This window comes from Epinephelus lanceolatus, chromosome 11 (assembly GCF_041903045.1).
Source record: "Epinephelus lanceolatus isolate andai-2023 chromosome 11, ASM4190304v1, whole genome shotgun sequence".
Classification (NCBI taxonomy): Eukaryota; Metazoa; Chordata; class Actinopteri; order Perciformes; family Serranidae; genus Epinephelus; species Epinephelus lanceolatus.
In genome coordinates this window covers 42,818,433-42,832,766 of record NC_135744.1, presented here as the reverse complement: position 1 = coordinate 42,832,766, position 14,334 = coordinate 42,818,433, and the positions used below count along the sequence as shown (strand labels likewise).

General features: G+C 42.8%; 1 protein-coding gene across 5 annotated transcripts in view; it reads left to right on the top strand.

Annotated features, from left to right (window-relative positions):
- LOC117261904 (rap1 GTPase-activating protein 2-like) overlaps positions 1 to 13,318 on the top strand; it is a 60,139-nt gene extending 46,821 nt beyond the window's left edge. For all 5 annotated transcript variants that reach the window (XM_078172653.1, XM_033634477.2, XM_033634506.2 and 2 more), the window contains 19 exons: positions 1,741 to 1,980; positions 2,532 to 2,635; positions 3,926 to 4,004; positions 4,818 to 4,871; positions 4,982 to 5,065; positions 5,333 to 5,433; positions 5,682 to 5,811; positions 6,207 to 6,362; positions 6,481 to 6,552; positions 6,628 to 6,714; positions 7,007 to 7,153; positions 8,128 to 8,232; positions 9,258 to 9,349; positions 9,547 to 9,651; positions 10,060 to 10,147; positions 11,466 to 11,532; positions 11,633 to 11,703; positions 12,914 to 12,942; positions 13,207 to 13,318. In XM_078172653.1, coding sequence (XP_078028779.1) covers positions 1,741 to 1,980; positions 2,532 to 2,635; positions 3,926 to 4,004; positions 4,818 to 4,871; positions 4,982 to 5,065; positions 5,333 to 5,433; positions 5,682 to 5,811; positions 6,207 to 6,362; positions 6,481 to 6,552; positions 6,628 to 6,714; positions 7,007 to 7,153; positions 8,128 to 8,232; positions 9,258 to 9,349; positions 9,547 to 9,651; positions 10,060 to 10,147; positions 11,466 to 11,532; positions 11,633 to 11,703; positions 12,914 to 12,925 — 1,794 coding nt within the window. In that variant the 3' untranslated portion in view covers positions 12,926 to 12,942; positions 13,207 to 13,318. The remainder of the gene's footprint in view (positions 1 to 1,740; positions 1,981 to 2,531; positions 2,636 to 3,925; positions 4,005 to 4,817; positions 4,872 to 4,981; positions 5,066 to 5,332; positions 5,434 to 5,681; positions 5,812 to 6,206; positions 6,363 to 6,480; positions 6,553 to 6,627; positions 6,715 to 7,006; positions 7,154 to 8,127; positions 8,233 to 9,257; positions 9,350 to 9,546; positions 9,652 to 10,059; positions 10,148 to 11,465; positions 11,533 to 11,632; positions 11,704 to 12,913; positions 12,943 to 13,206) is intronic.
- Positions 13,319 to 14,334: the final 1,016 nt, after the last annotated feature.

Here is a 14,334-nt window from a genome sequence, read left to right as displayed (position 1 = left end):
GAAATACAAGAATTTAGACCGTTCTCTTTTCATTTACGATAAATTGTCTGATAAATGTGCAACCCAGTCAGCAGAAAAAATGTTGGCATTGTTCATTTTATCAAACTGAGGGTAAGTTACATTTGTACATTATAATGTAGCATATAACAGAGTCCTGCACGGGTCCAGTTTTCAAGATCCGACCCAACCCGGTGACGTATAAACCCGCACCTGAACCTCAAACCCGCGCATCAGGCCAATTAGTACCGCAACCCAGTCCGACCCATTGAAACACGACCCGCAGCCCGACCCGTAACCCGGATTTAAAGTAATCATTTTGGGTCATATTGGCTGAATATTGAACAGCATATCGCCACAGTTAAGGTGCCAGTGAGTAAACAACAACCTGAATGAAGCAGCTCTCACAATAAAAACCTGACTTCAGCTCCATCATCAACCCTCTGTGTTCTTCTCCCATACGAGTGTAAAAGCGCTCGTTTGTTACGTTTAATGCTTTTAAACTTTTAATCTATGTAAAGGAACTTTACATGTGTAATAATAGACTTACTTTCTGTCCAGAGCGACGTTCAGCAGTTACGAGCCGTCACGTGTTTTTAGAATCCATCGAGGAGAGAAGTAATCCATCAGGGAAACACTTCAGAAACATTATAAAGTGATAGTTGTACGTTTTATCCACTTATTTCTCAAATACCTAAATAATTATTTACTGTTTTGGAAGCGGTGCTTGTTAGACGGTGGCAGCCATGATGATTCTGTCGTCCAATCACAAATTGTGTTATTAGATGGTGAAATACGTATAAACAGCTGAACCAGTGACCGTTGCGAAATAGTGGAGGCGATCCTCAGAGAGTAAATAATGACCAAGATAGTTATCTGTAGTTTACCGAACTAATGACTGGGTTTATCTAAAACCCGCGATCTGACCCGCATGTTATTTTTTCCACCCAGATCTGAACCCGGGAAAAAATGTTTTTTTAAAAACCACCCGCAAATCAGCTGTTTTTGCAGGTACCCGCGGGTACCCAACCCAGTGCAGGACTCTGGCATATAAACTGAATCTTTGTGTTTCAACAATACTGTGGTGAATGTGGTTATATTAACTCACAAAAATCACTTGGTTACGGCTCATGTTTCAGCTTAAAACAGCTTAAAATGGCAGGGGAAAAAAATGCTATTCATGGCACTATCCCGGCAGGAAACAAAGGGATGTATCGGTCAAAAATGACAACTTTTTGTGGCACTATCCTGACAGGAACATGGCAAATTCTTCGTCAAAAACAAACAAAAAACAAACAAGCCGCTTCTTGTGGCACTTGTGCCACGCAATATTGTCTCAGTAAAACCAGTTGTTATTCGTGGCACTATCCTGGCAGGAAATGCAGTGATGACTTGCAACAAAACCTCCTGACGACAAAGTTAGCCCAAATACGTTGCTTTAGAAATATTGATACGATACTTATAAAAACGTACAAGTGTATCCATGGTTTGCAGAGACTGATAATGACAATATTTTCTTATCTTTTACAAAAGTGAAAAATAATTTGTGTGTCCGCCCCCCGTGATTCAGATTTAGATAATCTGATCCGTGAGACTGGAGTCAGAATGAATCTAGATTCGCTAACTAATGTCACATTAGTTTCTTTGAAGCACCTTAGATTGATTTTGAGTAGAGATGGTGCAATGACGCCTGTCACAATGCATGTTGGGTAACATATCCGGCTGTGTGTGTGTGTGTTGTAGGTGTTGGAGAGGGGCGAGCCGTATCCTCAGGTCATCCTGCCGGAGTTCGGAGGTTACTGGATCGAGGATCCTGAGGCTCCTCCGCCTCCTGCACCTCCTCCCGCCTCCCTGGAGATCAAAGGGGAGGAGGAGGAGGGGGCAGGAACAGAGAAGGAAGACAGACCCCCAGGGGATTATGGGTACAGACTGGAGGAGATCAGTGAGGCTGCCCGGGCGTACAGGAAGCACTTTCTAGGCAGGGTGAGAACTGAAGCGTCTGTTGCTATGGTTACGTACAGGTTAATAGAGACCAGATCCCCGTGACATCACGCGAACAACACTCACTTCCTGATAGAAAACTGGCCATTGAATCTTTCTTTGTCATTTTCAGCCGTAACAGTTAAACATGGCGGTCCGACCGGCCTGATGTTCCTGATGCCATTACTTTATGTTCTGTGTTGCTTTGTTGTCATCTTTAATAAACCACATCTACCAGCATGGAAGCTGAGCATCGTACTGCTGTGTACTGTGGACGAGGCTGCCGGAAAATGTGTTTTACCTACCAAAAAATAAATCAGTATTTCTCTAAGTGTATGCTGTATTTGTATATTTGCTCCGCTTTAGCTCACACACTAACCAGTCGACGCCGCAGTAAACCATGAACACAAACACCTGATAGTCAATCAGAGAGCAGGAATTCCTGACGACACTGCATAATGACTTTCTGTCTCGCTCTGTTTCTGACTGTCTGTCTGTTTCTGACGCTCTGTTTCTGTCTCTTATGTCTCCCTGTTTCTGTCCATCCATCTCAGGAACATTTGAACTTCTCCTGCTCATCAAGCAGTGTTGGAAATCTGCTGCTGTCTGTGAGACACGAGGAGGAGAAGGAGCAGGAGTCCCTTCATGTGATCATCAGGTACAAACATTAACTTCATGTGTCTGATATGAATGTAATGATTAAATGATATATTTTGGTGGTTTGAGTTGAAGGTGTGAGAAAGAATAGTATCAGTAACATTGTTAACACTGTGCTACATTACAGAGAAATACAAACCGTACTAATGAACCTTCATTAATATAGGCCTATATTTTATCTCCAAGTGCACGTCACACACTGAGCGAGCCGCCTGTTAATGACGCTGTGGGCTAATGGGCATGTAGCTACTTCCATGTTTCAGATGATACGTCATGTTTGTAGTCGACCAATGAAGATGAGTTTACATATCACCTTGGGTTCGTCCTTCACCTTCTCAAAATGATCCCACACTTTGGATTTCCTGCCCGACATGTTATTAACTAGCCTGTGGAATAACCGCAGGTACCAGCCCTGGAAATTAACCTGACTCCTGTCTGACTGCTGAACGTGGACACTTCCTGTGTCTGTCCTTTCAAATTAAAATCCCACGTGGTCCAGTCATGTACGGTAGGTTTGGATTTAGGCTGCTGTCAGCCCTAGAGTGGTCTCCTCTGGTCTGAATCAGGGACTCATGTTGTCCCAAAGTTGTATAATTGCCTAGAGTTGGTTGGTGTTCTCACGGCAGCATTTACAAGAGGACCAGATCAAATGCCTTGTGTGAGAAAGCTGCTCTTGATTGGTCAGAATTTCCATGTGGGAAAAATCCAGGAAGTAAAGCAAACGTTGAAGAAGAGTACACTTGCAAGATAAATGTGACACTTTCTAATGTCACAATGGAGGGACAACTACGCAGGTTGATTTTAGCGCTGCTCATCGTGGACTATATTGCTGTCATTGTTCATTTTAGTCAAACCTTACAGTTTGAAAACGAGGCGCGGCTCCAACTAGAAAACAATGTTTTGATGCATTGGATGTGCTGAATGTGCATATTAAGGCAGTACAGGAGGAGGTGCACATTAATAATCCTCCAGGACTGTAACATGCTCATGTTTAACCCAAACAATGTGTCATGTGACTGCAGTTGCTTCACATCCAGGTCAAAGAAACTAAACTGTGACACAGCTTCAGACCTCTCTCAAGTTAAAGTAGTTAACACAGCGCTCACACTGTGCTTACCTTCATTATTTAACAGACTTTATATTTGGCTGATGAAAAAGAGAACAACACATTTTAATCTGCTTCACTTTAACCTGTAACCAAAGATGTAAACGACCTGTTTGAATCAGTTTTTTACAGGTTTATCCATCAGGTTCTGGTCTCTGAGGTGTGTGTTGTCTCGTGTCTCTGCAGGTCTCGGGTGAAAAGCATCTACCACAGATTGTCCCTGACAGAGCTGCCCGACATCCCCAGTGTACCAGAGCTCGCCAAGGTAACACAAACACACAGCTGAAGGATAAAGCCGATAGAAATTAACTGAATCAGTCACATTAAAATATAAAACAAAAGTCACATCAGAAAAACACTGAATTATTTTCTGGGTCTGACGTCTTCTGTTCTGAGCTGCTGCTTCTTTACTTTCATGTTTTAAGACTTTAAAGGTGAATTATTCTGCTCGTTTTCAGGTTCATACGTAACTACTACATGTTTATATGCTTTAATGTTCAGACAACTCTTTATTTTCCTCATCCTGTCTCTGCTGAAACACCTGTGTTCACCTGCTGTCGGAGACGCTCTGTTTTAGCGCCTGTCTCTTCAAGACTCTCCTCCCAAACAAGCACAGTCTGCTGTGATTGGTCAGTGTTTATCTCCGCTTCTCTGCACCGTCACTGCAGCCGAGGACTGACCAACGAACGAGAATAGTGTCTGATCTGAAATACACATCAGCAGCATGATTTCCCTGACGTTAGCATGTAGCTACATGTAGCAGTGTATGTAACGTAGTGTGAAGTTATAAACACACAGGTGGTTTTGGTCCCCTGGTTCAGAGGGTGTGTGTGCTGCTCTAATTGGAAGATCGGCGGTTTGATCCCTGGCCCCTCCTTGAGCAAGATACTGAACCCAAATTGCTCCTAATGGCCCAAATTGCACACTTTTTTTCATTGTAGCTCAGCTGCCGCACAACAAGTTGATCATATGTTGTCTCAGTGCTGCAGCTGATGTAAAAAAAAATAAATCAGAATTTATTTTTGTTGTTTGTTTATTGCGTAAACACCTCTCTAACTGTGTGTGGTTCCTCCCGAAGCTGCTGTGTGACGACGCTGCAGGTCTGCGCTTCAGCCCCGTCCTCTACCCCAAGGTGAGCACCAACACGTGTCTGCTGAATCACAGAGGAGCTCATGTTGGACCGATTTCTATTAAATCTGTCTGTCCATCCGTCCATCTGTCTGTCTGTCTGTCTGTCATCAGGCATCTCAGCTGATTGTGAACTACGATGAACATGAGGTGAACAACACCTTCAAGTTTGGAGTCATTTACCAGAGATTTGGACAGGTAACAACCTTTTTTTTTAGCAACTTGTGTTTTTTTCCTGTCAGCGTGGAGCCATGAAAAGCAGCTGTTTTTCACAGAGACATCGCTGCGTCTCCAGCGGTGATTTTTGGGGTATATTTAAAACCAAAACATGATCTTTTTCTAACTATAACCCAGTAGTGTTTGATCCTGAACCTAACCTTACGATAACCACAGTGTTAATGAAACAGATGTGAACATGTGCCTGAACGTGTCGTGGGTCTGATGACATTCTCACCTGTCCGTCAGGTGTCTGAGGAGGAGCTGTTCAGGAACAACGAGGAGACGCCGGCCTTCACCGAGTTCCTGCAGCTGCTGGGAGACACGGTGGAGCTGCAGGACTTCAGAGGGTGAGGACGAAGAATCAGTCATGTTTATAACCAGTCAGAGTCCAGAAAACTGCAGGAAGCTTCAGTCAGAGTTAGTTTACATGTGGCAGTCGGACTGGTTCAGACTGAGAGTTAATTTTTGGGAACAGAACCTGGATTTCTGCTTCATGTTGTATTTTAATGGACAATAATAAAGTCCAGTGATGACGTACGTCCAGCAGGGAGGAGGAGGAGCTGTAACTAAAAGGTGTCCCTCCTCCCCCGTGCAGGTTTCGGGGAGGTCTGGACGTGTCTCACGGTCAGACGGGCTCTCAGTCCGTCTACACCGTCCACCGACAGCAAGAGATCATGTTCCACGTCTCAACCAAACTGCCCTTCACTGAGGGAGACACACAGCAGGTAGACATCATGACTCAGCAGGACACAAAATGAATCAGCAGGACACCTGACTCAGCATTATACCACATGACTCAGCATTATACAACATGACTCAGCAGGACGCAACATGACTCAGCATTATAAGACTTGACCCAGTATTGTGCAGCAAACAGCATGAGTGACAGACTCTAACATGACGAGGCAGGATGTCGTGTATCAGCTTCACATAAAGCAAGATCTAGCCTGAGAGAACACGACACACGTTATAACATAACAGCATGAGAAGATGTAACATGTGACGTGAACATATGACACAGCTGTCGAGCTGAACCTGACCTGGCAAGATGAGACATTACAACAACAAAAACACGACATGTCACACTGTAACACGACAATAACATGACGATCTCTTTCAGCTCCAGAGGAAACGCCACATAGGAAATGACATCGTGGCGGTGGTGTTCCAGGAAGAGGCCACACCTTTTGTCCCCGACATGATCGCCTCCAACTTCCTGCATGCCTTTATCCTGGTGCAGGTGGAGGAGCCCTGCTCTGACACCACCTCGTACAAGGTGACGACATGTTCCACCTACATGTCTCTTTGAGCATGTTTAATACAGACAGATGACATGTTGTGAAGTTGTTGTTGTTGTTTATGTCAGTGACAGTAGAGACTGTTGTGATTGACAGGTGTCCGTCACAGCACGAGAAGACGTCCCTCTGTTTGGCCCGCCCCTCCCGAACCCAGCTGTTTTTAAGAAGGTGAGAGGAAGAGGAGGGTTGACTCAGTGTGCAGAGTGTGACACAAACTCACGTATGCGTTGTTTGTGTGTTCAGGGTCCAGAGTTCAGAGAGTTCCTTCTCACCAAACTCATCAACGCAGAGCTGGCGTGCTACAAGAGTGACCGTTTCGCCCGGCTGGAGGTAAGAACACCTAAAAACATTGTGCTGTCTGTTCATCAGCAGAGCTATGTACTGTAACTAAGTACAGTTATGGAATACTCGAGTAAAACACAAGTACCTCAAAACTGTACTGAAGTACTCAAATAAATGCGTTCAGTTGTGGTGTTCCTCAGGGCTCAATTTTAGATCCTCTGTTGTTTTCTTTATACATGATAAAATTCACACATGCGACAATACTAATGAATGTGTGTGTGTGTGTGTGTGTGTGTGTGTGCGCGTGTGTGTGTGTGTGTGTGTGTGTGTGTGCGTGTAGGAGCGTACCCGGGCCGCCCTGCTGGACACCCTCCATGATGAGCTGCACAGACGTTCCCAGAGCATGCTGGGATTGACGTCAGGTCTAGAGGAGGATGGGCGAGCTGAGAACGGACACGCCCACGGTGGTCTGCTGGAGTCCATCAAGGTGTGTTTGTTTGTTTGTTTTTATTTGTGTGCAAAACTTTAGATTTGTGCTCCACTTTGTTCATGGTGACGAAATTTACAATCACTGAAGGCCCAGACACACCAAACAGACTTCAGAGAACTAGCGGTCACAAAAGCCTCCTGCTAGGTCCCTGATGTCGCTGTGTCTCTGTGAAAAAAGTTGTGCATGAACACACTGTAATGACTACAGTCGACGGTCAACCAGCATATACATTCTGCACCTGCGTGAGAGAAAATACCCCTGCACACCAGCAGACAGTGTTAATCTGTAATCAGGAAGACCATCTTGATGCTACTTAGTCGGTTAGCCAGTTAGCACATTAACAATCATGTCAATCAATGTCAGCAAGTAAAATGACATTCATCGATGACAGTGGCCAAAGTTCTGTGCAGGTAAAATGCAGTGCTCCAGTCTTACGGTGTCCCATCATCCCGAGAACAATAGAGACGTGTTTGGGACGAACAGAGATCCTTTCCAGGACAACAGGACGCAGTAAAGTCACCACTGACGCGTCAGAGGACGCAGCCTGTTGTTTCCCTGATAATGCTACACTGTTAACGACAAATCTGTGATGACATCAGGAGGAGTGCTGGTTAACGTCAGCAGTTAGTTGCTAGTTAACATAAGCTGTTAGCTTATAGTTGCTAACTAAAGTAAGCTATTAGTTGCTTGTTTATGTGAGCTGTTGGCTGGTAATTGCTAGATAACGTTAGCTGTTAGTTGCTAGTTAACGTTAGCTGTTAGTTGCTAGTTAACATTAGCTGTTAGCTATCAGTGAGTTTCATTATGATGCGTTCAAGCTATACTGATGTTTTTTGTTGTTGCCTCCTCATTTAATTTATATGTAAACTGTGGAACACTTATAAATAACAGCGACATGTTTTATGTCCAGTGTTAATCCAGACGCTAGTTACTCAGTAGTACTGACCTGTCACTCTGTCGTTCTCCATCAGAGGGCGATGCGAGGGAGGAGCGTCTCCATGGAGACCATGTCACGGGGCGGGGCAGGTCTGCCCACCAGTCTGAGTGGGGGGGGTCTGGCTCACATCAGCATTGAGGTGAGAAGAGTTGGGTTTTTTTTCATCCACCTATTTTTTATACGCATTGTCAAATGAATTCAAACATCACAAGTTCAAGTGAGTTGGTAAAAGTAATAAAAGGTAATTTAGACTACGTGCAGTGGGTGGAAAAGAACATAAAATCACTTTTTTCTTTTTTTTCTTTTTTTTTGCTGATTTGCTACATTTGGATTGAAACCTTACTGATGAAAAACTTTTGTCCTAATTTGGTTGAGTTTTATTTGTTACACTTACTTTGTTAATTTTAATTTGCTTTATTAAATTGGTTTTATATATAAATATATTGTGGGAACATTGACTAAATAGACTCTGACTACCGTAAAACGCCCAGTCTCTTTTACCAGCCCTGTGTAGCTTCACATTTTGACAAAAAAAGGCCTGTCTCAATTAGAGGCCTGGTCTGGTTGCCACGCAGTTTGTTTTATGAAACTTCTTTGGATGTATAAAACCAGGTTGTTTTCTACTTGCTGGAGCGAATTTTAGTTCGCTGCTTCGATCACCTAACAAATATAAATGTTTAAACTTTGTTTATTCTCTACAATTCAATCATTCAGTTCATTTACAGAAACCATGAGCACCAAAGAATATCGGCATTTATTTAGATTTAGAGACGCTAAAAAGTGGTGACTCCTTCATAATTGATGTTATTCACAAACCAAAAATTTAAACTAGTCAATGTTCACACTGATTTAAAAAAAACAGTTTGACTGTATTTCCTGTCTTTGTAGTGCAGCAGGTTTGTGTAACAGGAATAAAAAGCCTGTCCCAAATATAAGCCGGGGCTATTAATTAAAGTTTTACAGTAATTCTATTCTTCTTCTTCTTCTTTGGTGTCAGTAACATGTGGTGTCTGGATCTCAGTTTTTATCTCAGTTAACTTAGTTTTTTATTGAAGGAAAGAATCAGTATAAAAACATTAATATTACAGTTCTGTTCTTTATATATAAATTATATTTTTTATTTGTCACAGTGTGTGTTAACAGCTGTTGTGTGTTGTGTGTCAGTGTAACGTGAAATCTCCTGTGAAGAGACGTTCAGGACTTTTTCCTCGTCTGCTGAGCGTCGACAGCCAAACAGAGAAACACAACCTGAGGAGGTAACATCTTCTTTTAGGCTCTGCTGCTGAAACCACAACATTACATCTTATAACACACCTGATCAATCACCTGATCAATCATCTGATCAATCACCTGTACAATCTACAACATAACACACATCAGTCAGACCGTTCTGTCCTCTGTCTGTCCTCCTGGACTGCACCACATGTCGTTCTTTAACTCTTTCCTGTTTCAGCCTCCTCAGCGAGCAGAGGAGCTTCGACAGCTGCCACCCGACACTGGAGGTGAGGTCAGAGCTGCCGTCCAATCCCAGCTCTCCAGAGGCGGGACAACGGGACAGGTGTGTTTGAGCGGGCAAGTAGTTTGGTTACACACACATCATAAAGCGAGTGAAGAAGAAGACGGTCAGCAGGTGGATGCATACAATAAATACAAACAACAGTTTTATCATGTAAATAATGTAAACACTACTGTTGTTTGTTTTTATTCAGTGTTTCTCACTAAGACTCAGTAATGTGATAAACACGGCTGATCATTTCCTTCTTCATGAATATTATAATATTATTATTTAAAATAAAACACAGAGAACCTTTAAAGGCTAAAAACACAAATCCAGGAAATACACAAATATCCGAAACATAGAACCAAAAATGTGCCAAAAGAAAAACTGGCAGTGTTCATCAGTCCTGAGGGAAACATGGAAACAGAAACAGGAATGTGTCGGCTGATGTTTTGTTTCACTCTGCAGGCCTCACATAAAGAAGGAGAGCAGTAAGATCTCCAGATCGACATCCAGCACCTGCAGCTTCAGCGTCCCGGCTGACGACACACACCTGGTGAGAAAATACACAAGAGTTCATGTTTGTTCCTCTGACAGTAAAGTCAAATAAATTCCTTCAAACAGTGATGAGCAGAGTTCAGATCAGAGTCCTGCAACATGCAACCTCCCAGTTGCCTGTAAAGCTCAGCACCAGAACAGACCCGTTACCTGTCATTATGTCCAAGTCAAAGCCACACCTGTGATTAAACCCCCCCAGGCTCCAGTCCCTCACATGAAGCTGGGTCTCCGTTCTTGAATTGGACGTCTCTTTGACTGGATGGTGAAAACATTCAATCACTGCCAGGTTAGGAAACATGTTAGCATGCTCCTTCCACCACCATCAAACCTCCAAAGGATCCCAACTCCATGTAGGCTGCCACCTCATCCTCAGGCTGCAAAGTTTCATGGCTGGAGTCCTCCACGTCGGTGACCAATGAGACCACAGGGTCAAAGGTTACACTTGTGTTGCTGACTTTCAAAATAAAAGGAACTGCAGCTTGATAATAGCGATTTAGATGTCAGAATATTACACATATACTGCACAGCTTTTTATTGCGTTTTATTCTGAAAAATAAAAATAATATTTTTGTTCTCACCTGCTGTCCGCCCACGTGGAGTTCCTTCCGCCTCACTCCCTGCCGCTAAGACACTACTTCCCAGGAAGAGAGTGGATGGCAGCTCAAACCTTTGTCGCTTTAGCAACTCAAAGTCAACCAGCTCAAACCCCCCAGCCCCAGGGTTCACAGCGGGCTGGGTCTAACCCATGTAACAGCGGCAACAGAAGGTTTGCTAATCCAGCAGGGACTTGGGGCAGTCGGGAGGGTGGCCCGGTAACAGAAACACAGTGTGTGTGGACTTGTGGTGGGTGCTGGTTATTTGTCAATGTTAATGGTCTCCATTTCTAAGCTAACGTTAGCTAGTGTTGCCAAGTGTTAGCACTGTAGCACAGCTGAAGAGAGGCAGGGAACTCAGGAACGTGCATCACGCTACATTTGGATTTTTTGGGAAAAATTGTCCCAAGTCCTTCACTTAAAGTCAGTCCACAGGCTGTTAGAGACAACAGAGGAAGTCAGGGAAGGTCTCAGTTTTAAGTTAAGTTACAACTTGTTCACCCATCTGCAATAAACAAAACAGTTAACACTGGTCAAAAGTTACATACAGAACCTTTTAAAAGGAGCTGAAATCACTTGTGAATGAAACTAAGGAAACACACAGTCTGAATTTATTGGGACAACAGGAAGTTCTGCTGTGGATCAACAAATTAAAACATTTTAAAGCTCATATTTTAATAGAGTTATCATTAATATTCGTCTGTCTGCTCTCTGTGTCTTCAGCTCGCCCAGGCTGCGCTGGTTGAAGGTCAAAGTTCAGCTCCGCTCATCATCTGTCGCAGCCCCACAGGTTCAACACGCACATAAATGAACACTTGTGCTCGACTAATATTTACCTCTGTGTTAACCTGACTGTGACGACTCACAGTTTGTTGTCTGTCGTCTTTCAGAGGTGAAAAATAAAAACTCTCCCAGATCCAACCTCAAGTTTCGCTTTGACAAGTTGAGTCACTCGGCTGCAGTAAGTCCGACTTTATGTATTTATGTGTGTGTGTGTGTGTGTGTGTGTGTGTGTGTAAAGTGACTCTGGACTCAAAAGCCTGGATGTCACCTCATCTGTTTATTTATCTATCCAATATGTTTTAAAGAAATATATTTTTCACATATTTGTGACTGTTTACATGCTGACGTCATTCAGTCAAACTTTATTTATATAAATCCTTTCATACAAGTCAGTTCTTCACAGCTGAGTCACAGTCTCATTATAAACTCTCTTTCAGTTGAAATTTTATCTAAATGTTGTTAAAATTTCAATTGAATTTCCAGAAAATGGTCAAAATAGAACTCTGATCTTAAGTAAAGGTAGAAATACTCTGTTCTAATTAAAACCCTATTTTCTAAAGTTTACTGATATAAATGTACATTTTATGTCACAGTGTGCAGTTCTTCATAATGAGTACTTTTACTGTAGGTACTTGTATTTTGACCTCAATATTTTTGTAATTTTACTGGTAAAAAATAACATAAAAATTGTAGGTACCGCCTGAAGAATTCGCCACCAGCTGTTTATATATCATACTTTTATTCCTATGGAAATCAGACTTCAGTTTGATGTTATTATATGATTTCCTGTAAAATCAGCCAAAATTTGAGTTACTTTTGGGTGGAAACTGATTAAATGTACTTATTGTAAAACTTCAGTTAAAGGGAAATTTCGGTTTATTTCAACCTGTCTCCTATCGTCCTAAATTTGTTTCAAGTGACTAGTGACGTAAAAATAATAGTTAGCATGTTAGCCGTTAGCCTAGATACAGCCGGGGCGCATAGTAGCGTCAGACCTGTTAAAACGTAAGTGAACGGGCAACCTTCAAGTGCAAAGTTAGTCCACTAAACAAGCTTTTTTTCCACAAAGACCGCCTCATATCGTTAGGATAAATGTCAGAGAACATATAGAAAACCACATGTAAACGTGTTGTCTTACCTTACCGGTGTGCTGCCATGTTTGTTTATCATCTAGCTCTGCTTTCCAAAGCGCGGCCGAAATATATCTGGCGATCTCTAGATAAAGCCCAGCTGGATACTACTCCAGGTGGAGGTGTCTCGTCCTCGTGAACTCTGTCTCACTGTTACTGTGGTTAAATGTGGAGAAAATAATGTGAAGACACTGACGTGTTGAGATGTTTAAATATTTTCTGACTGTAACACTTGTGTCAACACGTGTCTGTCTGCAGCAGGGGAACTAAACTGAGAGCAGACGGAGGTGAGTATCAGAGTATCACAAGTATAAATCCAACTTAAAAACAAGACATACAAACAGGTTCTAGAAATGTTGACACTTCTCTCCAGTCTTCTGACTTATTCATACTTTAAAGCAAATGTTTCACATCTTTCATACATTATCGGTAGAATTCGACTTTTAAAGTCAGATATTCGGTGCAGCTCCAGCTTTTCAACATCCAGCATTCACACTGAGGTTTCTACAGATATTTCCTTTTCTGGTTATTTGTCTCTTCTGTTTTGGCAGATTAATAATGAGGAGGTTGAGTCAAACGTCCAAGGAGAAGGAGGAGGAGGAGGAGGAGGAGGACATTAATGTGAAGACACTGATGGACAGTCACACACACTGAGGATAAAAAGGGAAATCACTTCAATATATTCGTCCTTCGCTGCTGCAGCTGCATCTTTTCTGCTCAGAGGCAATCAAACCTGCAGAACTGTGCATGTCAACACACACACACACACACACACACACACACACACACACACACATTACTTTCCGTAATTTAAATCCTCACACCATGAAAACACGTTAAATTTTCTTCTGCTGTGTCTCTGGAGGAGATAAATGACACAGATGATGTCATAGTGATGTCATCAGGGTCACGTCAGACTGCGTGGGCTGCATTTTGGTGTCGCGCTGATGCAGTTTGTCGATTTGTGAGTTTGATCTTTAACGGTCCCAGAATTGTGGTGCAACTTTAGAAACAGTCTTTATATGAGTTCATATTTAACCTGTGCAGGTCCCACACAGCAATAAGTTTCATCATGACAGGGACGTCCCTGTCTTTAAACCGAACATGCCCTCCTGTGACGTATGATAATGATCTCAACCCAAATCTAACAGCGTCCCAGGTGAACCAGGTGAGCCGGGCCATCAAACACTGAGCAGAGCGACTCACAAAAACAGAGTCCTAAATGACTGACAGAGAGCCTGCGCTCCAAGGTGGAGGTGTTTGAAAGATCCATGTGCATTATGGGACATGTAGGATCTGGTGTTTCATAGTGGAGGCTTATGGTGCTTCTCAGAGTTGAGGATGCGTTCTTGGTAGGACGGGTCCGACAGAGGAAAGGCAGGACTTCTTCCTGTCATTCTGAGAAGAAGTGTGCATCATTGGAAAGTCCCGCCTTTAAATCAAAGCCACGATTTCAGAATCCGTGAAAGAACTGCAAATGTTACAAATGAAGGTGGTGATAGCAAGACAGCTACGAACTTAACCAACCCAGTCACCAGAATAAATGTTGGCATCGTACATTTCTGCAAACCACGGAAAAATGTGTATGTTATATGTTATATCTTATATATGTTATATATGTAATAACCACTTTTCATGTCACTGTGCCGACAGGAAATGCAGGGACAGGTCGCTAAAAA